This window comes from Rissa tridactyla, chromosome 6, assembly GCF_028500815.1.
Source record: "Rissa tridactyla isolate bRisTri1 chromosome 6, bRisTri1.patW.cur.20221130, whole genome shotgun sequence".
NCBI lineage: Eukaryota > Metazoa > Chordata > Aves > Charadriiformes > Laridae > Rissa > Rissa tridactyla.
Window position 1 is genome coordinate 36124434 of NC_071471.1, and position 26071 is coordinate 36150504.

The 26071-nt window shown below is 52.6% G+C and overlaps 1 protein-coding gene across 5 annotated transcripts in view; it reads left to right on the forward strand.

Annotated features, from left to right (window-relative positions):
* The first annotated feature begins 3752 nt into the window (after positions 1-3752).
* The window catches only part of ADAMTS14 (ADAM metallopeptidase with thrombospondin type 1 motif 14), a 38712-nt gene continuing 16393 nt past the window's right edge, over positions 3753-26071 (forward strand). For 4 of the 5 annotated variants that reach the window (XR_008467166.1, XM_054207167.1, XM_054207169.1 and 1 more), the window contains exons 1-6: positions 3753-3842; positions 4246-4655; positions 11760-11916; positions 13476-13672; positions 21876-21959; positions 23678-23834. Coding sequence is in view for 4 of the 5 variants with exons in the window: in XM_054207167.1 (XP_054063142.1) it covers positions 3770-3842; positions 4246-4655; positions 11760-11916; positions 13476-13672; positions 21876-21959; positions 23678-23834 (1078 nt within the window). In the remaining variant the exon portion in view is untranslated. The remainder of the gene's footprint in view (positions 3843-4245; positions 4656-11759; positions 11917-13475; positions 13673-21875; positions 21960-23677; positions 23835-26071) is intronic. The other variant, XM_054207168.1, reaches the window with a different exon arrangement.

The following is a 26071-nucleotide window of genomic DNA, read 5'->3' on the forward strand; positions in this document are numbered from 1 at the left end:
TCAGGATTAATTGCATGTGAGGGCCTTTAGCCGTATCTACTGCCGGTGGGGAGGGACCACCCTGCCTGGAGGTGTGGGGTGCATTGCCTGGGCTCTGGCTCCGAGTGGTGCCCGGCTGGAATGGGCAGAGCTTGGCACCACTGGATAAAAACCAGGCTTTGGGAATACATGCTGGAATCTCCCGGAGGGAAGACAATCTGGTTTGGGGATTTAAAAGCGGCGGGTGCTGTCAGCTTTCCTCTCTGGGGGCTGGAAAGAAAAAAAACTTCTCCTCCCCGGAGCTAGAGGTCACCTCGTAAATGGGAATGTCCCCGAAAAGATGCCACTGGCAGATGTCAGGGCCGAAGAGAGGAACGCCTGTTGAATGAGAAAGCCGAATTACAAAGTGTCTTAACGATGGAGGGAGCGGAGGCTGGAGATAAAACAGCATTCGAGGAGGGGAAAACAGGAAAAGGCTCCATTTGAACTCAGAAAAGGAAAGGAAAAGGTTAAGCCTAAAGTCAAGGAGAAGGGTCAGGGCAGAGGGAAAGGCCGGGAGGGGAAAGGCCATGCTGGGAGACAAAGGGGAGAATAGAGGGGCCCACGCAAAGGGGAAGGACGGGTAGGAAAGGACAAGTGGGGAAGGAAAGAACAGGACGGAACGGGGGGCGGAGGTGCCAGGAGTCGCTGCAGGGGTTGTTCTCCTCAGCTCCAGCTGAAACGGGGTGTTTTGGGGGGCAAGAGTGAATGCGTTGTTGGGGAAAAGGAGCTGGGGTGTCCGGGTACCCTCCCTGCTGCCTTGGCCAAGTCCCCCTGGGGTGTCCGGGGACGCCCGGGGTCTCCTCCTGCCCCGGGTGGAACGATGCTACGGAGCAGTCACCTTCTGTCCTCTGCATTATGAATTCATTATCAAGAAATTAAACTGTTGCAGATCTTGGTTTATCTCTCCTAGCAAGAAATAGCCCATATTTGCCTTGCTTCTTCATTCTCCCCATCCTCTCTTTAAAGCTGGGAACTGGGAGGAAGGCGGCTGGAAAGAACAACTTTTTCTTTTCAAACGGTGGTGTATTGGTAGAGATAACACAAAAATCCACCTGTGGGTGATCAGCTTAACATTTCAGGCAGGTGAGACCAATGGGTAGGGCTGATGTCCCGGTTAGGGTGATTAATTAACATCTCAACATCTGGGAGCTCATGAGATCTACTTAAGGGTCTTGTTCCCACCATGGGTGGCAGGTTATAGGGCTGGTACTGAAAACTATCCCTTTATAACCTTTAGGAAGCTGGCACGTGGGAGGAATTGTGTTTCAGTCCATGGCCATTGCCGTTCAGCCAGATTTAGGCTGCCAAGGCCAATGGTTTGGTAACACCGGGGAAGCGTGAATGGTCTGGAGGGACTGGTCGAGTTCATGGACCTTGCTGATGAAGAAATGCTTTCTGACTCTGCAAAAAAAAGTAATTAAACCATGTTTTGTGGAGCTGGTCTTCACAAGTAAAGTATGCTCTTTATTACGTGTTTTGCCATAAATCTATTTAGTCATAACAAGGGCTTGTTTCAGCTTTAATGCTCTAGCGGGTGCCTATCTGCCTAAATCGACTAAAATGCTTGGAGCACAAATTCTTTTTCTACCTTTCATGCAAAGAATCTCTCCCATATCGCTTTTTGTGTTTAATTATACATTGCGCTATGCAACAGAAGCATATGCAAAGACTTAAATCAGGAAATGAAATCTGTGTTTCCTGCTTTCTCTGGTTGAAGTAAGTTTATTCATCTCTCTTTTTTCTGGAAATACCTTGTGGGTTTGTTTTTTGGTTTTTTTTGGAAGGATTTTGATCACCGAGACCCCAGTCTCCCCAAACCCCAACCCAATCACCCAGCTGGAAAGTAAAGCTCTTCCCCTTCACCTGCAGCTGCAGAGTGATGCTTTGGCAGCATCCCTTCTGCACAGCATGACTGGAGAGCGTTGCGGTACGGCTTCCCCTGGTGCTCCCCCAGAAACGGCCGCACCACAAACATCTCCAAGGGGTTCCCCGTCCCCACGTGTGGATCCTTCCACCGGCGCCCAGCAGCCCCCTCCCCAGCCACCCGCATCAACAGTGGAGGTAAGCAGGGCTTCCCAAAGGTGGCTCTTCTCAAAGGGTGCTCCTCTCCTGCTGCTCCTGGCATTGCCCTGCTGCTGGGCTGGCAGCAGAGCTCCAACTGAGGTCCTACCGAGGACATCCAAAATGATAAGCCTAACGCTAGAGCTGATGCGAAGTTCACAGTCTGGCACGTTGTTTTCCCCGCTGGCCTTCCCCATTGCGCTCTGGCTGCTGGGGCAGCTTGGATGACGAGGTCTTCAAGGCAGGGATTGCCTCCTAGGACAGGCTTTGCCATCGCCGAGCGTAAGCCAAACTGCCCCTGAGGCCCCAGGTAAGTATGATCCACGAGCAATCAGCACAACTGGTACTACCAGTGCCACAGCACAGCCCCCTCCCTGCAGTTGGCCTTAGAGCCCTGTCCAGAACCAGATTTAGAAGAAAAAAAAAAAATAAAAAAAATAGCTGGACCCAGCAAATGCAAACAGCACCAGGAGGCGTGTTCCTCTGCGTCGGTGGAGGCGAGGTTTGGGCAAGAGGTGCTGAGAGATGCTCTGGTGGCCACCCGTCCGCTGTCCCGGGCTTTAAGCGTTCACATGCTGGGCATCTTCTGCGATGAAAATAAGTGGTGGGAGAAGCCCCTTTACTGTGGCGTTGGATTTGTTTATTATGGATTTGTTTATATAATAAACATTCTGTTTATTTTTTTGTGGGGTGGACTACCTTATTTATTTGCCCCTGCTAAGGATGGTAGTGAGGAGCTGAGTGATGGACAGCACGTACAGAACTCTGGGGCTCCCAGACACAAAGCTTCAGCGATTCCCTTTGGAAAACCCAAGTGGTGGTCACCCTCGGAGAGCCGGATACGCGGCCTCCAGAAACAAGGCGCTGCTCTGGCGCAAGCGCCTTCTCCCATCACATCCCTTCCTAAAAACGGAGGGGAGGAGTGAGGGTGGGGGGGGGAAGACAATAAATCATCCCAGATGGTTCTGGACAGGATGTTTACCTACAGTTTTAGCGCTGGGAGATGACTTGGCGCTTTCTCTATGGTCCCGCTCACGGTGGGTTTTGGGGAGAACCCCAGGGAAAGGGGAGGGCTTGCGGGGGGGCTCCCGGTGTGTTCGGGGGCTCCCTTTGTTCGGGCAGGGCAGGGGCCGGGCGGGAGGGCTGCCCGAAAAGGCTTTTTTTTTTAAAAAAAATTTTTTTTTTTTTAAATCTCCAAGAAAACAACCATCCAAACGCCACCCGAGAACTTTTTTTTTTTTTTTAAATTTTTAATACGGAAAACTAAATGGGGAAAAAAAATTTAAAATTAAAGAAAAAACGGAAAAAAAAATTAAAAAAAAAACCCCAAACAAACCCCAAACCAACCACAACCGAAAAAAAAAAACCCCAAAAGAACCCCCCCCCCCTAATTCCCACCCCCTTCTCGCAGACCCTGCCCCCGGCCCGCCCCACGCCGCGCACGGGGAGCCGCGGGCGCGCAGCGCGGCGCCGCCCGGTCCCGTTCCGCCCCCGGTTCCCCCCCCTCCGCCCCCCGCCCCGGAGGCGGCGGGAGCGGCTCCGGCTCCGTCCCCCGGTGCCCGGTGCCTGTCGGCGGCGGGGGGAGGCGGGAGGGAGGTGGGAGGTGCCCGTCCCCCCCCGTCCCCCCCCCCCCGCATCCCGCCCCGCATCCCGCCCGCGCCGCCGCGCCGCGTCCCGCCGGCCCCAAATGGATTATCTGCGGCTGGTCCTCTCCTGCCTCGTCCCCCTCCACGGCTGCCTGGCCGCCGGCAGCGCCCCAGGTACGGCCCCCGTGGCGAGGGGAGGGAGGGTGCGTGTGTGTTCCCACAGGTGGTCGCACCCCCGAGGATGGGGAGAAAAGGAGGAGGGTTGGGAGGCGGCGGGGGTGGGGGTGTTGGTTTCGATGGGAAATTGAGGGGGGAGATGGAGGCCGGGTGGGAAATAGTTGGCGTGCTCCGGGCACGTCAGCCCGAGTTTCTTCTGCTACGTTTGACGCGCCCGGTTAAAACTACAAAGCGGAGAGAGGGATTCGGGGAAAGGGGTGGTGGGGGGTGGGGATAAAGGGGTTGTTGGGCTTGGCGGGGCTCGCCAAAGGCCACCCGGCGTTGGGTTGGCCACCAAAATCCCGCCACCCGGAGCGGGATGCCTGGCGCCCATCGCCTTCCCTCTGCCTTGTCTCCGCAGAGCTCCTCCTGGCCGGCAAACTCAGCGAGTATGGTGTGATCGTGCCCTTCAGCGCCGATTGCCGGGGTCGCTTCCTCTCGCACGTGGTGTCCGGCGAGGCGGCGGTGGGCACCGGCCAAGCCACCTGTCCCCCAGTCCACCACCACCGCCGCCGCCGCCGCGTGCCCCGCAGCCCCCTGGATGAGTCCCCCCAGCGCCGCTTGCTCTACTTCAATGTCACAGTTTTCGGGAAGGAGCTGCACCTCCGGCTGAGGCCCAACCGGCGTCTGGTGCCGCCGGGCGCCGTGGCTGAATGGCAGGAGGATTTTGAGGTGCTTTTCCGGGAACCCCTCCAACAGCGCTGCCTCTTCACCGGTGACATCTCCGGTATGCCCGGTGCCGCCGTGGCCATCAGCAACTGCGACGGACTGGTAAGCTGGAGGCTGGCGGGGCGGTTTGTGTGCGCTGTTTCGGGATGGTTTTCTCTTAAGAGGTGGATCACGGCGTCTTGGAACCTGTTTTTTTTTGGTGATGCCTTAGGTGTACATCTCCCAGCTGGCTGCTGTGGGTCCCCTTTCCCCACGTGGCTGGTGGCGTAAGCAGGGCAGGGCGCTACACGTGCGAGTGCTCCACCCCTCCGCTATTTTTATTTAAAAGGGTTAAAAAAATTGCCTGTCCCGTGTCTGGGCTGCTTCCTGCCCCGAGCTGGGCCATGTCAGGTGCCGTTATGCCCGCGGGCTTGGCCCTGCCTCTGGGACGGGTACCCACGCTGCCGGTGATGCTGCCGCATCCCGGCTCACCCCTGTTTTACCTTGGGGCTGCTTCAGGAATTTTTTCTCTGCGTTTCCCACCTCTTCGATGAAGCTGGGTGAGCTCGAGCGTCTCCCGAAATCACCGCTAGCATGTGGTCTTGCTCCCGCTCAGCATCGTTTTGGGGGAGAACCTCTTCTTTTTTTCTAACAGCTGGTGTCCGCAGAGCCTTTGGGCTTGCTTGAGTGCAGGGCGGGCGCAGTTCAGCATCGGTAACTTACTGCTGCAGCGCTTTAATTACTTAAATGGCTCTTTTCCCTCCTTGGCCCCGACGTCTGGTCTGCCGGTGGGTTTCCTACCTTGGACAGGCTTGAGGAATCGCTTCTTATTATTTTTATACTTTTGGCCCATCGCCCTTCAAATTTCCTTCGAGCCAATTTGATTCTTGTTTTAGGTGCCAGCATTTGCTGTTTTCTCCTGGTACCACTTAACGTTACTCCTGGGTTGGAATAAATGCCTTATTTTGCCCCCTTTTTTTTTATATATATATATCTCTCTCTGTTTCTTTTTCAGTTGTTTTATTCTGGGAATTCCTTAGCCAATTTTGGCTGCTAGTGCAAACAATTTGGCATTCCTTTCTTTTTATACAGCGCCTGGTGTTACTATGCGAGCAGAAATGATAGAGCGGCACAGCTAGAAATACATTTTCCACCTACGTATAGCAGTATATTTTATTTTTCTTTTCTTTTTTTTTTTTTTTTTTGCCAACAATTTTAGCACATAATCCACACCTTTTGAAGCATCTTGTTTGGAACGGGGTGAAGCCGTGAATTTGCAGCACTTTCTCCAGGACATGGGTCGGGCTGGGATTGGGGGATTTGGGCAGGCTCGAAAGCTTTAAAGGTATTTCCTATCACTCCGGCAAAGCGTCTGGAATGAAAAGCTGTTTTTTTTTTCCCCAGTGTGCAGGTCGCGTTGTAGGTACGATTCCCATTGGCATCACGAGCGAAGGGATGCTGGAAGCGGGCGGCCGCTGGGTCCATGTCCCACCAAGGATGGTCTTGGGGGGTTTCTCTTCCCCGGAGCCCACCCTACTCTTGGGCTTCATCTCAAATAGGCTTTATTTTGTCTTTTCCAGGCTTTCCTAGGCTTTATCCCCGAGTTCTCCCATCCCAGCCCCTTGCGTGCCTTCTCAGGCCGGGGGGGTTGTCATTATTTTTGCCCATCTTCCAGCCGTCCCTTGGCCACGGGTCGTAGCAGCAGCGCTGGTTTAGGATGTAGCTTTTGCGCGTGGATTTGTGCGGCCACCGCTGTCTCTTGCCATCCGTGGTACCCCCAAACCCACCCTTGTAAGCCCATGTAAAGGAAGAAGTGGCTTCTCCCCCAGGATGAGCCCTCTCAGCGTTGTCGTTGCTGATGTGTCGTCTCGCAGATGTTTCGTTTCTTCACGTAGAGCTCCAGCAGCACTAGGGGGGGGGGAAAAACCCCAGCTCTGTTTTTTTTTTTTTTCTTTTTTCTCCTTTTTTTTTTTTTTTTTTCTTCCTGCGATGTATTTATTGCTCTGTGGCCAACAAATAAATGCCCTTGGCCTCCAGCAGCAATTTCCCATCATCCGGCAAAGCAGATGTGGGCGACAGCGGGCTGGGGGAAGAGGTCAGGAGGACAAAGCCTCCCCCGGTCAAGAGGATTTTGTGATACGGCCAACGTAGCAGTTGGGTTCTCTCTCTCATGGGGTGGTTTTTCTTTTTCTGGCTGGTGTAGGTTGCTGTGTGCTCCTCTGGCTTCAGTTAGTCTGACGGCTTTTGTCTGCTCATTCATCTGCTCAGCTTCTGTATCCTCCGTCCCCTTTGCAGGAGCTGTGGCAACAAGAGGATCCCCCCCCCCAAAAAAAAAAAAAAAAGGCAGTGAAAATAGCTTGATTTAGCAAAATGGAGCAAGAACCAGACCTGAAAGGCGGTGAGAGGGGTGGATGGGGTGGGAGGGTGCTGTTTATGACCACGCTGTACCTCCAGCGTCACCCAGCAGAGCATCTGGGAGGGATGTACGTGGTCAGGACTGTCCGTAACGTCGTGCTAGGTACGGACTGACCCAACGTGGGGAGCACCGGCTGTAGGGAGCCTTTTAGCTCGTTGACACGCACGTACCTTGGAATTGCCGTGCACTTTCGCTGGAAGCTATCCCCGGGCTTCAAAAGGGGAATGGTGGCTTTGGCATGCCAGTTTAGGGTGCGTGGGAGGCGCAGGACCAGGCTTGGCCGCTGGTTTTCTGGTCGGAGGAAGCGTTCTGGGATGCTGGGGACGACGGCTGCGTGCACAAAGGGATTACGCTGTGTATAAAGGGAGACCGAGATTATAAATAACAAGGGGGGAAAAAAGCCAAACCCTTTTCTTGAAAAGAGAGAGTACAAATTAAGTCTTTCCGAAATCCATATTTAGCCATGTAAGTGAGCTGATTTTTTTTTTTTTTTATTTTTTTTTTCCACAGATGCCAAAAGTGTGGCACCTTCCGCAACTGTTATTGGCTGCAGGCATCCACGCGTGAAAATCTGGCCTTTTTGTGGGGTTTTTTTTGGGTTTTTTTTGTTTGTTTTTTTTTTTTTTCGCAAGGGCGTCTCGTTACAGGGTGGGAAGGTGCTGTGGTCCGTAACATCATTTCAAAGCTGATCCCAGCCACCACATCCCTAACTTAGGCCGCCGTCTCCCCTGGCGGGGCGTGAAGGCATCCCATCTTTCCACGCCGGCTTTTGCAGCGTGCGGTCGACCTCGCTTCCTTCCTTCGCGCTTTCCTCGTTGCAGAGATGGGTGAAGAACCATTACTTGCTTGCTGTGGCTGATTTTTTTTTCCCCTCCCCAAATTAACCCCTTTTTTTGGGGGTTACTTGCCCCAAAGGCCAATGTGCCACAAACCATAGAGCCGGCGTTTTCCCTCCCTGTCACCCTGGCTTGCTTCAGATGGGTGGCAGCAGATAAGCAGGGCACAAAAGCCCTCAGGAGCGGTAATTAACAGGGATCGAAGGGAGAAACAGTCCCCATAATGATGCCCCAGTGCAAAAAAAGTATTGCTTCGTCTCCCAGGGTTTTCCCTGCGGCTCCTGAACGGTAGGGTTAATTTCGGGAAGGAAAAAAAGGTGCTGGTTTCAATGCCCAGAGGGTGAGGTGTCTCTTTGGTCATGTAGATCCCACCATCCTCAGCTTTGGTTTTTACTTGGGTGTGAGGGCTTTTTTTCCCATGCGATAATCCTGATTTTTGGCAGTGAGGTGAAAACCCGGCCCCGTTTGGGCTGAAAACATAATTAATCAGTTAGGGCTGAGCGTGTCTCCATGCCCTCACCCCCACCAGGAGCTACATCCTGGCTTGGGTGGCCCGACGAAGCCCTGATGGAGCAACTCCAGGTCTGTGGACATCCCCAAAATCTCTTGCCCCTGGCACCAGGAGCCGGGGGAAAAGCAGTAGAGGTGCGCGAAGCGTTGGGTTAGATGGGTTGGAAAGCCTCAGCTATGGGCAGAGAGGTTCCAAAGTCGCGATGGAGCATCTCCAGACCATGCCCTGGTGCCACCCGTGCCCTGCTGCTGCCAGGTTGTGGTCCAGGTCCGTGTGGGGCAGGTGCATCCCTCCATGGATCAACCCCCCTCCCCACGATGTCCTCGCGGGACAATCTCTGGATGAAAAGGGAGCGGTGGCTTGCGACGGTGCCTGCCTTCACACAGCCCGGCTTTCTGGGACTTTTTGTCCAGATGACGTGTGAATCGGGTAGGAAAAATATATCCTAGGCACGCAGCTGGGTTTCCCCCTCCTCGGCGCTGCTTGCTTCTCTGGCTGAGTGCAGCAAGTTTATTCGTTTTTCCACGTTTTCAGCTGCACCGAAGTGTCAGAATTTCCTGAATTCCTGTGGGAGTTGGAGCTTTTTACCCAGCGGTGATGAAGGAGTCGCTTACCCGGGGTGGGGGGATCCCCCCTTAGGGAGGCTGGCACCAGACCACTGGGACCAGTTCCTCTCTCTCCCATAGCCTGGAGAGCTGGAAAAGAGACTTCACCCTCTGCGAGCTGGCAGAAGTGAGTTTGATGTTTTACTTAAAAGAAAAAACAAAAAAGAAAAAAAAGGTGTATTTTCCCTCTTTCCACTGGAATTATCTTCAAAGGGCCGTTTATTTTCTCGTTTGGGAATTCCCTTCAGCGGGAGCTGCAGACAGCATCCCACGTTAGAAATACCAGTAGCGACAGTCCTACCTTGCCGGGTTTCATTTGATTTGCTGTTATTAAATCAAATAGAATTGGGGGGTGGGAAGCCCGTGGCAAATTGATCGTTGAGGATGGGGTTGATCTCTTGGCGAGAGCCCAGGGAAAGCTCAATGGGGCTTTTCGGGTGGCGTCTGGCTGCTTTTGCTGCCTCCCCGCAGTTACAACCCTCCCGACATGCTGAAATACAACCCGAGCTGCTCCTTTTTTTAAGACCAAGCAGGTTCGTGCATGCCTCTTGCAGTGGTGTTTTTGGGTTGGTTTCGTTTTGTTTTTGTTCTTTTAAATTATTATTTTTTTTTAATTATTTTTGCAAACACCAAGATATGCCCGCTGTGGTTTCCGTTTCGTTTCTTAGGCTGATCGGTTGCGCGCGCAAGTCCTCGTGGTACGCGATGGGTCGTGGCTGGAGTGGGCGGTGTGTTTGCATCCCGCCTTTGGGAGAAAGCACGGGCGGGAAAGTCTGGGCCGCATTATTTCTTGAGCCGTACATAATCGGTCATGAGATGGGTAGAGCAGCACTAGCCCAAGGGGGCTGTGGCTCGGGACAAGGCTCTTTCATGTTTTAATCCAGCCTTGCCCTGGCGCGGCGGCGCGGCTTTCCTCCGGCCACCTGACTCAGCAAGTCCCAGCTGTTCACCGTAAACCCATAAACCGGCTTTGGGGTGCCTCGTCCCGGGTGAAGTGCCCCGTGGCAGGGCTGTGAGGGGGTAGTGGTGTCCCGCTTCTCCTTCTGCCGCTGGGTAGAAGATGCTGGGTAGAAGATGCCATAGGATGCTGGCAGGGGTACTGCGCTGGCTGATTTTGGGTAGCGAGGAGTGGCCCTCCAGCCCAAATTTGTAACTATGCGCAAGCTGGAAGCACGTTAGTTGGTGGGAAATCATCAGGGCCATTCATGCCTATGAAATCCAAGCGTGTTGGCGATGCCTGTGTCAGATGCCCAGCGTTGTGCCCTTTGTAGCTACTCTTTTTTGCGCTAAGCAATGGATGCCCACCTTCTCTTATCATATAATAAAGAGCAACGGCATGGACTTGCCCAACCACCACTGGGCCTGACCTGCGGGTTGACTCCCTGGCTTGATCTCTGCCTCATCACCACTACCTTGCCTGGGGCTCCAGACTCTTGGTTGAACCTGGCTGTGGTCATCTTCTCCTTGCTGGGTGGTGGTGGGACAAGCCCTGGCCACAGAGGTCCTGCCCCGGTGACCTGAACGTCTCCTGCGGGAAGGACCTGAGATACGTGTGTCAGGCAAGTTGATCTTAGCACAACTGCCTGTACTTAGATTCCTTGGGAAGGAGGGAAAACAAAACCAGCCAAAAACCTGCTTTCCAGAGGAGTTAAGCAGCTAATAAAACCCAAGTGGAGCAGGAAATTTGATGAAGTCTGACAGAGCCAGGTTGGCTGATGCCAGGATGAATGCAACGGTACGTGAATGCGAAGGGGATCCAATGACCCAGGCGGGCTTGGAAGAGCCCCAGCTTCGCCTGGCTGTTTACAGAGCCCGGCTCACGTCTTCGTGCCGCTCTGTGCAAAAAATATATAAATACATTTTATTTTATTTGATGGAAACAGTTCCAATACCCCAGCCCTGATGAGGACTCCAGTAGGTAGATGCCGTTGAAGGTTTTGCTGTAAGAACGGATCCGTATGTTCTGCCTGCGTTTTCCGGGCATCTATTCAAAAGCAGCGCCGGAGGAAGGAGCGTGTGTCTGCGTGATGGAGGGAGCTGTGAATAAATGCCGGGCTCGGGGAGGGGCTGCCCATGGGATGGAAGCCAAATCCGGGCGATCCTTTTGCTTGCTCGAGGTCCGAGCCTGCCGGCGCTGCGGGATATGAGCGCTTGGGGCTGATGTCAGGGGGGATTTGGTGGGAAGCTTGGTGTTAATTAGGAGCAGGCTAGTAGCCAGGATGACATTTCCAACCATCTTTGCCCTCTCATTCATCCTCCCCGCGTTTGGGAGGTGGAGCCGTAACGCTTTCCAGCTTCTCCTCCAAAGGGATTCCCCGGCGTTAATTCCCGAGCACTTGATGGGGCAAAGATGATGGTTTTCCTTCTCGCTGTGTCTGCAGTTAGTGGTGTTGCTGAAATGGCTGATTTCCTCCCCAGCACCGCGGGGATGGGGGCGAGGATGAGGATAGGGAGGATGGAGGGAGGCGAGGTGGCGTGGGAGCCCATGCAGCCTGTGTCCCCGGTGCACAGGGTTCGGCAGAAGAACTCATGTCTGATGAGAAGGAATGGAATTTCCTAGCCATATAAAGACATAACTTGATCCGTGGCCAGTTTTTTTTCTGTTCGGTTGGTTTTCTCACCTTTTTTTTTTTTTTTTTTCCCCACCTCCCGGAGAAATTAAGGGTCAACATATGTGAACGTGGTAATGGATCCATCCCAGTGCTGTGGAGAAGCAACGGGACACCTGTTTTATTTGGGATGCTTATCCCCTTGCATATACTCATCAGTCATCAATGAGTATATGGAGTGTGTACGTACACAAATGCATATATAAAAACACACCCTTTTTTCCTCCCTTTATTTCTTTGTGGAGTCCAGGCTGGCCTGATTCGGACTGACAGCAACGAGTTCTTCATCGAGCCCCTGGAGAGGGGGCAGCAGGAGATGGAGGAGCACGGGAGGGCACACGTGGTCTACCGCCGGTCGGCCATCCGGCAGGATGGCGTCGAGCCCCGCCAGGACCTCCACCCCGAAGGTAAGGACTCCTCAAATCTAGTCTTTCCCAGCAATTGATAATCACTATTTCCTGGGGGGGAAAGATTTCTCCTTCCACTTGCCCTCTGGATCATGTCTCGCCCTATGGCTTTAGCCCTATGATCCAACTGCCAGTTGGGTCACCAGCAAGAAGAAAGGAAACAGCATGCTGGGTTTTTGCCAGGAACTTTGAAATTCTTCTGAATTTGATCAAGGTTGGATGAGTTACACACGAGCTAGTCTTCCTCTTTGAAGAGGAAGGATTTCCTAGATGGGTGCGATCAGGCCCACGGATCATCACATCGGCCTTGGGATGGGAAGCAGAGCTGGGACTCGTGAGTGGTCAGGAGGGAGCCAGGCTTGGTCCGACCTGGCCTCTGGCTGCAACTTGGAGGTGCAGGTGCTGCAGTCTTGTTTTAATCACCTGTACATTGTAAAATGTGGCGTTGATCGGACTTTTTAACAGATAATGGAAGGCCTTCCTTTTCCCAGCATTCAGAATAGATTGGATATTAGGAGAATTTTTTACACTGAAAGGGTTGTCAAGCATTGGAAGAGGCTGCCCAGGGAAGGGGTGGAATTATCATCCCTGGAGAGATTTAAAAGATGGATAGATGTGGTGCTTATTGATATGATTTAGTGATGGTTTTTGTCATTGTTAGTTTGATGGTTGGATGCGATGATCTGAAAGGTCCCTTCCAACCTAGGCGATTCTATGATTCTGTTCTATAATTCATTTCACTTTTCTAGTGCCTTGTCCTTTTTTTTTTTTCTTCTTCTTTGCCTTGAAGCAGAAAAAGTGGCTTTTATTTCTCAATAGCATCGCTTAGCCGTGCACTGCCCTCTGTGTGCGTAAATCGCCTGCTGACTTCCCCTCTCACCCGCATAAAGCCGAGCGCGCCCAGAAGTGTTTACAAGCGTGGGGTCAACGTTGTGCAAAAGCACTCTATGAAACCTGTTTATATTTATGCCGAGGCATTAGCCTTCCCCGGTGTTTATTCACCTCTTGTGGCACCATAATTAGCTCCCTGATTTAAAAAAAAAAACAACACACTTAAAAGTTTTCCAGGGTGTGCTCGTTGCTTTTGTGACATCGCTAATGGAATTGCAGTTGAGAGCTTTGAAGGGACTGCTGGGTGATGAAGGGTGAAGGGCATGGTGAAGGGTGTGATGAAGGGTGAAGGGTACGGTGAAGGGTACGGTGAAGGGTGAAGGGTAGGATGAAGGGTGAAGGGTATGATGAAGGATGCTCTGTCTGTGGCTACCTGCTCTCAAGGGGCAACCCCCAGCCTTGCATGTGTCTTCCCCAACTATACCCAGGTGTCCCACCACCCCCTAATGGACAGTGTAGGGCCATCATCACATAGATGCATCTTTTAGGGCCAGTGCTCCCAATTCATAGCTGTTTCCCCACTGTAGAGCAAACTGGGTTAGCGACCTGTTGGAATTAAACATCGTAATTTATTTTTCCTGCTTAATTTATGTTTTTTTGGAGTGTCACCTTGGTGTTGGGTCACCTCACTGGCTGTTTCTCCTTCTGTCCCCCCTTGCCTCGCTCAGTGCCCGGCGTGCGGGTGGGTGATCTCCCCAACTCCCTGGAGCTGATGACGGAGCGTCTGGGGGACGCGGAGCGCAAGAGGCGCCACGCCAGGAAGGACGACTACAACATCGAGGTCTTGCTGGCGGTGGACGACTCGGTCGTACGCTTCCACGGGAAGGAGCACGTCCAGAACTACGTCCTCACCCTCATGAACATAGTAAGGCTTGGCTTTGGGGGTGGGGGGCTCTTGGCTCCCACCTCTCCCTTGGTTTACTGCTCTTCTGATGTTGGAAATCTGTTATCCTGGAAAAAAAATGGGATGGGAGGGGAAAAAAGTGCTGCAGGAAGGGCTGTTCCTTTGGAGAGCCGGCTCTGGCATTTAATAGTGGCGGTAGTTGGAGTGATGGAAAGCAGAGCCCTCTTATCTTCATCTCCATCGTGTTTCCCTGGCCAACGGCAGGGTCCGGCGTGGTGGTTGCTGTCACTGTCTGTCACCCGAGTCCAAGAGCATCTTCTGCTTCTCCTGGCCCAGACCATCTCCTCCACATGGCCCAAATCTCAGCAAATGCTGGGAAAGAGGATGGTTATTGATTATTTAGTTTGAAATTATGATGTTTATTATTTATTTTGCAATTATTATGTTTATTGTTTATTTTGAATGCTATTTGTTGATGGGGGGGGTTTTACAGATTTTTCAGAAGTTTTTTCACGTTACGTGGAAAACCTGCGCACCTTGAGGGTTAGTCAGATGTGTTTGAAAAGGAATTTATAGCAGCTTTATGGCGGCCCACCTTCTGCATCTCTCCTCACACGGTGGTGTGGAGCAGCCCGTGCTGATGCCCTATGGCGCTTTTCTTTCCTTTTTAAGGGAAAAAAATGTACATATTCCCCCAAGTCCTGAGAGATGTGGAAGGATCAATATTTATCTTGCAGGAGGTTTGCTGTGCCGGCACCTGGGTATCTGCAAATAGGGTCGGCGTTCAAAGATCTCTTTCACGCGCTCTCCCAGTTTTGTTTTGTTTTCCATGCTTTATCCTCACCTCTATTTATTTATTTTTATTTAAGTACTCTTTTTTTTTTTTTTTTTTCTTTCCCATGGTGATGGGAAGTGTTCGAAAGGTGCAACTGGCTGAGAAATAACCAAGCTCTAAAGATGCTTTTTTGTTTTGGTTGGTTGCTTGTTTGTTTGGGCATTATTTCTGCCCCGGCAGGCAGGCTCAGAGCCGTATCGCCAGTAACGAGGGGGAAATTATCGACATAAGGGCTCAGGATTTGCAGGGTCAGAGGCCAAGCATAACACGGCCAGTCCCAAACAGAGAAAGATGCTGGTTTTGCGAAGCAAATTCCTCCATCGCGGCGTTTTGTTCTCCGGCGCGTTGCCCTGATGCTCGCGGTAGGATGCCCTCAGCGTCACTTAAATCCCCTCCCTGCGAGTTTCTCCTTAATGCGAGAAACTCCTTAATTCTCCTCAATCTTCCTGCGAGGGGGGAGCTGCGGGGTTCCCGCTTCTGACCCCGGGCTCTTCCCACGTTGCGGGGCTCGGAGATGATGTCATTTTTCCTTTCCGATCCGGGAGCCAGAGGCGGGAGGTCGGGGACGGCGGTGGGGGGAGAATGGCCGGTTTGAGCGCCCAGGGATTGTCAGCTCTAATCAAAAGGTTGGTTTTCAGGCGCATTTTTCATGGTTTATACCCCGCGGGCAGGACTTTTCAGGGAGTGAATGCGTGGGATGCTGCGCCGGGAGAAGGGAGGACCGCTGCCTATTCAAATAGAGGCCAGCACTGGAGACTTTAATGAATTAAATAAAAAGGGGGGGAAGCAGCATCAATAAAAAGGGGGGAAACCCCCCAGGATAATGCATGCAACAAATACTTCCCCCAAGTATTATTTCCTTCTATACAATTCCTCCCCCACCCCCTTCTCCTCCTTTCTGGTTTTTAGTGCGTTTTCTTTCCAACTTTGCCATGACCTCTGTCCGCCTCCTCTTCCCTTGGCGCCGCCTCGTTTCCTTACCGGCTCGGATTGCCTTAAAATACCCGATTCAGCAGAAAAAAAAAAAAAAATTAAAAAAAAATAATAAAAATGCTTTCTGGCCTGGATGGCAGAGGGAGAGGAGGGTGCTGGGGCCTGGTGGGGAGGAGCGTGCTGGGACCACACAGCTGAACACTAATCCCATTAGTCGGAGGCAACGGGAAGGAGGAGAGGCTTGGCCAGCCCTCTAACGAGGAAAGGACTTAATGAGCTGGGCTGGAGTACGCCGACGGGCGGGGGGGAGATGCCGCATGGGAGCCAGCTGGGAAAGCTGTTTTCCTCTCCAGATTGATCCCAAGGGAAGGGGGCAGCCAGCTTGGAAGTTGATAATAAACTTCCCTGGCCTTTTCTGGGGTTCCCGTTGCAGGGGCCAGGGCGTGGTGGGACACATACCCCTTCCCGCTGCTGTGCGGGCTTGGCTTTTTTTAAAAAGAAAACCACAACAAAAACCCAACCCCTTATTCCGTTGCCAGAAATGTGGATGCCAGGCTTTTCATTAAACGGTGCTGTGTCCGTCCCGGGGGGGGGCTGACACGAGGGTGACTGCTCCTTTTGTGCACCTAAGAGCTTCCCCGCGGGCTATCCGTCCCCGCTGGCTCCCAGCCCGCATTCCCAGCCTGCCGGTCCCCGCTGGGCTCGGAGGCTACGCCGGGATTTTGGGGTTGGGTTGAAGCGAGTGGCGCTAGGTGGATCACAGCCTTGGGAAAACGCATCCTGACTCCGATACGTTCTCACTTTCTCCTGTTTTTCCCTTGCGGTCTTCTGATGGTAAGCGTGGGGGGAGCTCCACCACCTTTGTTTCGAGTTGCTTGCCGGCCTCTGCTCCAAAAATCAGGAGTTTTGGCTCGCCTTTGCCATGGCGTGCCGTGTGCGCTGGAGAAGGCGCATCTGAGCCTATATCCGAATGCCGCGCCGAGCATCCCCATGTCCATCCGAGCAAAACCTAGCTCCTTCCCTCACGCTGGGCTCTTGGGATGAATATTTGGCAATGTGGTGGCATTGCCCTGTCTTGTGTGCTGCCCGTGGCGGGGATTGCCGTGCTGTCGGAGCAAAATTAGCATCTCCCAGCCACAGCGACGGCTGTGCGCCAGGCCGAAGGGTGGGAGAAGGGCTGGGAGCTGGGAGGGGACCCAACACCCCGTTAAGGGGAAGAGGAGAGAAAGCGTTTTGTCTCCTGCTTTGCATTTCAGCCTCGTGTCACTCAGTTGGGCTCCTCGGATTTCTCCTCTGGACTTCCCACCGCTTGCTCCTGATCGAGCCGCGCCGAGCTATGGGCTCTGTTAAGCCTGGGCCTGGTGTCACCTGGTTGGTTGGAGTTTTTTTTTTTTGCTGTAGGATATTGCCTATGATTTGGTGTTTTCCCATTGTTTCGGGTTTCCAGGGAAACCTCGTGGTGAGTCAGAGCTCACACCAGGCTGGGACCTGCCCGGCTCCCCTCCGGCACATCGGCAGAATTATTGTTCCCAGGGGACAGAGAGTGCTCACACACACACACACACACACATGCACGCACGTACGTTTGTTTTGGGGTGGTTCACGAGCCATCTCCTTGCTGACTGATAATAACAAAAAATACCTCCGATGTCCCCCTTGATGTACGTAGCCTGGCGTGTTTGTTGCTATGTTTTTTGGGACAACACAGCCTGTTGCGTAGAGAGCTTGCGATAAAAATCTAGAGTCTTGCTGGAAATGTAGATAAGGTGGGTCAACTTTTCAGAGGGCTGCACGGGGCGCGCATCCCCTGCGCTGGCGCGTGCGGGAAGCTCTACAACGTGGTCAGGCGGACTTTTGCATCCGTTCCTGACCCCTCCAGCCTCAGCAATGAGGCTTGGGGTGAACCCACCGGCACGAAAACCCGGCGAGGGAATGCGGGGAAAGGAGCTGAAAGATGACTTGGCTGTTCCGAGCGAGCGATCCTGGGGCTTTGAAAAGTCAGCTATTCTGCTGGTTTGGCAAATTCTTCTCGTGTCTCTCTCTCTCTCTCTTTGTTTTCCTTCCCTTGAAGAACGGCGAGGTCTAGACGGTTGCCAGAGCGGTTTGCTGTCGGGATCTGGCGTCTGGGGCCGGCCAGACGCGTGGGGATGTTGGTAGGCAAGCGTTCCTCCCTCCCAGCGCCAGCTAGCAAGGCGGAGCCATTCACCTCCCTCCTAAGAGTGAAGTAGTGAAAGGTTTATTAACGTCAAACAGTGATTTAACAAAGTTAGTAGTGAACGCGACGGTGCTTTACGAGATTCAGTGGGAAGGTACACTCGATTATTTCCTGCATAGAGGCCAGACAAGCTGCCAGGGAGACTCTCCCGTTGAGTCCTCGGGCTCAGAAAGGACCCCCTGGCTTTCCAAACCCCTTCTCCGAGAGGAGTCTGGGTGCGGCTGGATCCAGTCCTAGTCCCAGACTTGGTCAACGGTCTAGGTCTAAAGGATTATATCTGCGCAATCAATCCTTCATATCACTTAGCTGAGATTTCAAAGTTTAGCATGTTATTAGTCACATACCGAGAATCTGTCGCAGCAAGGAATCTCTCAACCTCGAGGAGTAGAACCCTAAGTGAGCGTCCCTGCTCAGGGGGAGATGCTGGCGTGCAGACTCTGCTGTGCAGGAGAAAAGCTCCAAGGGCTTTTGGGCTGCCCACTATTTATAGAGTAAGATAATTGCCCTATAGTCGTATTCCCGTGGGAACAAAATAACGAGGTCCCCACTCCAGGCAGTGGGTTGGCAGCCATCCCCCAAAGTCCAGGCACAACTCATCACACCTCCCACTGATGGTTGTGGCTTGAGCAGGAGCTGGGGAGGGGGAAAAAAGGGGGAAAAAGGGAGAGCACGCCACCACACTGGGCTGAGCCGCGGGGACGGAATTTATGGAGCGTTTTGGAGAGGACACACAAGGTTTTAATGTCCCTCTCATTCATTGCGATGCATTAGCATCGTCCCCTTGGCGTGGCGGGGCTGGGGGCTTTGGAGTTGCCGGCGGGCTGGTTGTTCTTGCTGGTCTGCCCTTAATGCGCAGCCAGCCTTAAGGGCTGGTCTGTTTTAGGTGAAAAAAAAAAACCAAAAACATCCTCTTTTAAGTGAAATAGAGAGTTTCTTGACAGGTGACAGTATTAAACAGGCTGGGCACGCAACCACGGGGGCGAGAGGGATAAGGAGATCTTTATCCCATCTGTTTTCAGGGAGGTGGGTGCCTTTACAGAAGCCCTTTGCTGAGCAGGTATTTTCTGGCGGGATTTTCTTTGAAGCCGTTGACTCGCTTAATGGCATCCGCAGAGGGCAGGGGGAGCTGGGCCAAGCCTGCAAACCGCTCTCCGGGGCCGATTTCCGTCCCCTCCGCCAGCCTCAACCCACTCCAGGGTGGGCTGATGGGCAGCAAGTGATGAGCCCTTTTTTTTTTTTTTAATTTTTTTTTTATTTTATTTTTTGCTCAATCAATTATTTATATCTGTCTATTAAGGGAAGCCCATAGCCTTGGGCAGTCTGGTTCCACATCTGCTTTCTGAATTAAGCTGGTAGCCGCAATGCTGCCCTCCCCTAGACACAAGCAGGGCTGGGGTCTGGGGTTAACCCTTTGGTTCAGGGGCCGGAGGGGTGCCCAGTTGTCCCCCCCCGGATGGAGGAGCGGGATTTAGCACTGCTTTCAGAGGAGGATTTAGGGGATTAAATTCCCTCTTGGAATAATACAGCTTCTTGCCTCTTAGTCCCTTTATGAGCTGTTTCAAAGCAGCTCCTGGTCCTGCTGCTGCCCGGAGCCGCTTCCCAAGCAAGGAAGAGGAAGGATGCGCAGTGCCGGGAGGGTGTTGATGAGTTTAGTTGTCAATGCCTGTGAAAAGTGTGGCTGTTCCCAAATTTCATTCCTCCTAGGGTAGCTAATGTTGCCTGGGGAGGGCACAGTTTGGGGCAGGGAGCTCTTCTCAGAGCTGGGGTCTGTTTGCAGGCACCACTGGTGGGAAGAGGCATTGCTGAGCCAGCACGGAGCAAAGCTCTCGCCCCCAACATCTCCTCTGCTCGTCTTCCTTCCTCCCCTGGATGCCACCCTCCTCTTCTCCTGCTGGCTGTGGCAAATTGTCCTGGAGCATCCCTTCCCGCTCCCTGTGGGGTCTGCCGAGCGTCCTGCCAAAATGTCCTGCGCTGCTCCCTTGGATGCTCCGAGTCGTGGCTTGGCTGGGAGCTCCGGCTGGCGGAGAGGTCCCTAAGGCAGGACTATGGCTCATCCCAATGGATGGAGGGGTCCTTGGGAGCGGGGAGGAAGCAGGAGAGTGCCGGTGAATGGTGACTGAAGCGGAGGCTTAACGGTGCTCCAGCTCCCAACAAGTGCTGGTAGGGGAGGAAAATGCATAAGGATTTGGGAAAGTGAAGGAAATATCCGTGTTTTCCCCCTTGTTCCCCTGAACCACTCCCCAGGTCCAGCTCTCTGGCTCTTCATGGCATATAGCCTGAAAAATACAGCGTATTTTTCATTTTTTCCCCTCTCTCCCCATTTCTCACCCTTTTATACGGCCTCATACAACACGCCTGAAGGCTGGAATGTTTTCCTAAAGGGTCAAACTCCTGATGTGGGGCTTCTCAGACCCGCTAACGTTTTCTCTGGGTTGCCAAAGCCTCCTACGGTCCAAAACCTGGGGCTGAGGGTCATCTCCCCTGGGGGGTTGGAGCTGCTTGTGGGGATGGATGCTTCAGTGGGACCATAGGTATGAGTAACGCTCGCAGGTGGGAGCCCAGCTGCGGCACGGCACGACCTTCCTCCCATCTGTGTGCATCCCCCCACCCACCAAAAAAACCCCAGTTAGTGTCGGAAGAAATTCATCACATTCTCATTTTTCTTACAAAATGCTTTTAAAAAGTGAGGCAGTGTGAAGGAGCATCCCAACCACGATGAGCCGAGGATGGGTTGTTGCGGCGTTCTCTTTCCACGCCGATGAAGCAATGACTCCCCGTGGGGCTTCCAGGGATCCATTAACGGGGATTGACTGACAATTTATTTATTGGTTTATTTTCATTATTATTGATTTTTTAAATCCGTTGGGCTGCATTCAAGACGTGGTGGACCCGCATCACCTCTCTGCAAAGCCCTGAGCCGCTCCACGGGAGTATTAGTGGTCACAGGGAAATGTTAATGCTGGGTCTGTGGGTTTAAAAATGGCCTGGGTGGGTATTTCGAACAGAAGCACAGCCTAGGAATCAGAGGGGGGCTCGGGCAGTCTGGGAAATGTCAGACTTGGATGCAAGTAGTTGTCACTCAACCCTCGAGTTCAAATATAAGCTTGAAAAAAAAAAAAGAAAGAAAGAGGAAGGGGGGGGTGGGGGGGAAGAAGAGAAAAGCTCCACGAATCTGGCTTTATAATATTCATCTAGCCTGGCAAGCTGTGATGGCACCGAAAGCAAACTCTTTCTCTCTTGGACAAAGTTGAAAAAGTGCATTTTTATTTAGACATTAATTCTAGTCCGTATGAAAAAGGGTTTTAATTTGACTTCCTCGGCTTCTGCGCTGGCCCCCCATTTGTGGCAGTGTTCATTTCGGAGACGTTTGGGAAATAAGAGAGTCCAGTTCCCTAAAAATGGTCTTTTTTTTTTTGTTGTTTCCTGAGCTGTATGTTCATGTGTGCTGTGCAGGTGGGTGCTTGTGTGGGGTTATGGCTGTCGCTCAGTGCCTCTCTCGGTGGCCGGCTGTCACCGCCCTCAGCTCGCAGGGACCTTCTTCACCTGGATGTCTTCTTCTCTTGGTGGCCCTTAGGAGTAGAATTTGTTTATTCATCCTGGAAACGCAGAAGGAAAAGGTCATAGCTCAGTATTTCCTTTGCAAAGTCATTTTTAATAGCCGACATTGATAGATATCTCATTGACTCACAAGCCCTCCCTCTTCTTTTTGTTGTATTGTCTTCTCCTGGGGTTTCCGAGGTGGTAGGTCAACTTTGACTCATCGGTATAACTGAGTAATGCCCTTGCTTTGATACGATCCCTCGCCTCTCCCCAAAAAGCCATATTTTCTTTCCACCAAACGCAAGGATGCTGGAGGCCAAAGCATTTCCTTCCATCTGTGGAGTTCGTACTCCAAAGGGGGCAATGGCTCATCGTGAGATGCTCTGCGGTGGAGACAGCCCCCGTGGGAAACACAACCCTCCTCCACGGTCTCGATGGGATGGGTGATGTCATTGACCATCTGAACCACCCATCCTGGGGAAATTTGGCTTATTCCAGCTTGCTTTTTTGACTTCATGGTTTTTACACAGGGGAAAATAAAGAAGAGCAAAGCTAGGGGTGGGAGGAGGGAGATGAGATCTTTGCACCTGGTCTTGTGCGGTCTGGGAAAGCCGGGTAGGATGCTGAATGTGGGAGCATGGAGGACAGGAGGAGCTTGAGATGGTCTTAACTTCTGTGTTTTATTTCCCTCCCTTCTTCAGGTGGATGAGATTTATCACGATGAGTCCCTGGGCGTTCACATCAACATTGTGCTGGTCAGGATGATCATGGTGGGATACCGCCAGGTAAATACGGCGCTCGGATGTGGCGAGGAGGAGATGCTTTTCAGGCTGGCCCCTGCTGTTTGGCTGCTTTCCCTGCTCCAGCCCTGCCCCGCGAGGGAAGGAGGGTGGCTGAAATGCAATATAGGTGCAGCAGGCAGCTGCCCCTTCTCCCAAGGCCGGCAAGCGTGCAGCATCACCGTGGCTTAGTGTCTCATCACCGTGGCTTAGTGTCTCATCACCATAATATTTAGCACTTGGGTAAGCCCTGGCTTGGAAAAATGTGACTGTTCGGGTCAGCCGTCGAAGCCCAAGTGACAACTGTGCCGAGCAGGGGTGAACCTGAACCCTGGTCCAGCTGGTTTCTGGAACCCGAAGGTCTGGAGAGCCCCATGGCCACCCAGCCCCAGGGATGTCTCCCTGGGGAGACGGCGGGTGGCTCCCACCAGCCTTTATGTGCTTGCTCTGGAGTTTGGGGCGGGGGGGAAAACCCAGGAGAGGCTTCCTCAGAAGCTCTGGGGTGGCAGCAGGTGATGGGACAAAGGCGGCTTCCCAAATTGGCAGGAGCTGGGTATGAGCGAGGAGAAGCCGAGGCCGGGACCTCCTGTCTCCCAGCCGTGACTCAGCAGCCCTGGAAGGCTTCGCTGGCTGTCCCGCAGCCCTTGGGTGGCTTGGGCATGGGCAGAAGCAGCGCGGCAAGGTTTCGTGTGGTTTCTCAGGTTGCATTTATTATTTTTTAAGGCTCGTTTGAGCTTGGCAGCTGAAAGATTTTCTTTAAAACAATGTGATTCTTGTGGCCAGCCCTTATCCTACATGATGCATTCTAGCGAGGGTGTTAACGAGTCAGCACGGTGATGTCTGTCTGTGTGTGTGTGTGGTCCACAAATAAGCCCCGTTACGTCTTGGAAAAAGCTTGTTACAGAAATCTGCTTGGCTGGCAGAAACCCTAATGCCTCCTGGAGACACGGGGGTGAGCAGATGTTTGAATCCAGGCGAGGTCCCAGCTCACCGCTGCTTAGGTCCGACGCATCCCGAGTGAGTCCTCCTGCGCCTTCTTGTCTCCCACCTTGCACTTGGTGGGATGAAAACTCTGTGACTTACGCTCCAGGGCGCCAGGGGAAGGGCAGTATTTCTTACCTTTCTTCCCACTGCTGCGGCTCAGCGGGTACCTGCCTGAGAGCATTATTTATTTTACAGAGCGTAATTTATAGAGCATAATTTTGCAAAATGCTAATCTTGAACAACAACAAAAAATAGGTGAAGGACAAGGTGACTGCTATGAAGCAGTCCTGGACATCTCCACCTGCTTTCTACTAGGGTCTTGGTCTCTGTGGGTCAGGCTTTAGAGGGGAGCGTTGCTCTGCTCATTGCTGAGCATCAGCGTCCCGCGACGTCTCGACGAGGATCCCGTGCAGGAGCTGAGAATCCCCATCCTCTTCGCTTCCCAGCTGCTCTCCTCTTTTATCTCCTGCTGCCCTGAGTGCTTGTGTGACCAAAGAGGGTCATATACCCACCCTGTACCAGACCACATCCATCTGTGGGAATGGTTTCCTTGCTGTTTTTAAATAAAAAAAAGAAGATGCGAGGTGCTTTGTGGGATGTTGTTCCTTCTAATGATGGAGAAGCCCTGCTTAGGAGTCTTTCCGACCCCAAAACTCTTGGCAGGCTCCTTCTTCCCCACTAACTTACCCACCTATTGATTCATTCATTCATTCATTCATTTATTTTAATTCTTTACCCAGTCAGTCAGCCTGATAGAGCGAGGGAACCCGTCTCGGAGCTTGGAGCAGGTCTGCCGCTGGGCTCACTCGCAGCAGCGCTCCGACCCGGAGCACGCTGAGTACCACGACCACGCTGTATTCCTCACCAGGCAAGATTTTGGTCCCGCAGGTATGCAAGGTACTGTATTTATCTCGATCAGGTATGTGCAGTTTGCTGGGGGAAAGCCAGCGAGGGGAGAGGGCTTCTTGCGGGCACAGTCTGTTTCTTGGCCAGCAAGGTCCGGAAAAAGGTTATGAAAATTGGTATTTGTTTTTTTTTTTTTATGTGAAGTAGAAGAAAGACAGAATCAATCCAGAGCATCAACCTGAATGGATAATGAAATCATCTTTATTCATTCTGCCCTCCCTTTGGTTTCATGCACCGATCCTCCCCTTGTCCCAAAGTGCCCTAAACAATTCAAGGGTAACGTAAAAAAAGTGGACTACCACAGGGAGCATCATGGGGCCAGTCAGTCCCTTCTGTCCTCTGGAGGACCTTTAGAACCTCGTTCTACATGGGTTGGTCTCTTGGTCCTCTTAGGACTGGACATGGGAGCGTTGAGTAAACCCTGGGCCAAGGAGGAGGTTGGAAGGAGCAATGGCAATAGTTCTCTGACCTCTCGGTGTAGAGGCCAACGTGGTCTGAGAAGTTAGAGACCTACGCAAAAAATTCAAAAAATTTGCAGGAAAAGCTTCTGGCATTTCACGGCTCCATTAGAAACACGGATGCTTTGATGGCATCATGAGAAGTGACTTCTCCCGGTTCTCCTGAGCCTGCTGCCTCCAAATTGCCACCTCCTCCTTCCCACACTGGTGTCAAGGTTTGAATTTCCCATCAGGAGGCTCCCTTTGATGCCACGAACATGCTGGCAATGTCACACTGATTTGTAGCGCGAGTCCTTCTGGTGCCCAAGGGAGGATGGAGAGATGGAGAAGGAGTATTGTCCTCACCTCGATTACCTCCCTGAAAAGGTTCTCCCCACAGCAGGGGATGAACCACAGGAGGCCTCCAGCTGGAAGCCCTCTTGATCATGCTGTTGGCCATTAAAGAGCAGAATTTGGGTTGTGCCAACAGCCTCCTCGCTGAGCCGTTGATCTGCCTTGGGCACCTCATCCAGAGTCACAGCAGCGTGGGTGAAATACCAGGTTTTGTATCGTTTTTCTAGACCCTTCCTGGCAAAGCGACTGTGTCCAAAGGCTTTGGTGAGAGGACCTTTTTTGGCATGTCAGCAGAAGGGGGAGACTGGCTGAACTTCCCCTTGGTGGGAAGGAGTCGTGAGATCAGTGGAGTAGCCCGGCTCTAGGGATGCTCGTTCCGGCTCCTTCCCCTTTTCCCTGTGGAATTGGCTCCCTGCTTCTCACACATCGCTGGGATGGACGTTTGCTTTCTGCAGAAGTCCCCATGGCTGCCGTGTCCTTGCCTGGCTGTGTTGCATGGCACAAGGTGCTGGTGCTCCTCACCCATTGGAAACTGCCCTCTTGTTGGGATGCTGGAATAGTAACAATTTGCTTACTCTTGCCTCTTTTTCTCAAAATGATGTCCTCCTAGCTCCATAAACATCCCATTTTCAGCTTAGGGCAATGAAGGACCAGACTGCAGCACCTCCAATACTTGCTCATGGCATATGTTTGCTGGTGGTATCTAAGCGGCTTGCTGAGGTGATGGCAGATACCTGCTGGCTTCTTTAGCCACTGCTGTAGAGCGTTGGGAAGCACGAAGCATGTGCTCTGCTCATATGTACCCTGAAGCTGAGCTGAAGGCAGAGGTGGTCCTGCCCCAAAGACCAAAAGCAACAAGCTGGGAGAAGGGAAGCCTTTGAGGATGAAGTCCTCCAAGTCACAGGGACCTGGGAATAGAGCCTAAATGTCAAGCCCATGCTTAGCTCATCACTCCTTACAGTTGTGTGCCCAGTTGGCCATGGCGATGAGGCTGAATCTGACTTGTTAACCCATGTGGTCCTCTTAGCCCAGGCTATCTCCATGTAGGCAAGCCAGCTGTGCTCCATCACCGCATCCCCACCATACACAGCTTGTACCTCCCTCTATGTTGTGTCACCTCGTCTTGGCCAGTAAACCAGACCAGCATCTGGTCACGCGGAGCTTGCACCTCCTGGCCACACTGGGTAAACGGGATGCAAGTCCTTGCAAAGCGTTGCGGTCTTGGTTCTTCTCTGTTGCAGGTCCAAGCTGAGCCCTGAGGAGGTTTACAAAAACTTCCCGGTGCTGGCAACATGCTCATGGCATCTCTTGATGGGGTGGGAGCAGTTGTGGCCAACGCGGAGCAATTTTGGAAAGATGATGCAATTGTTGCTTGGGGAATCTGGGAGGCATGAGGGGCCCCTAGGGCCAGGAGGAATAGCTGAGCTGCCATCGCAC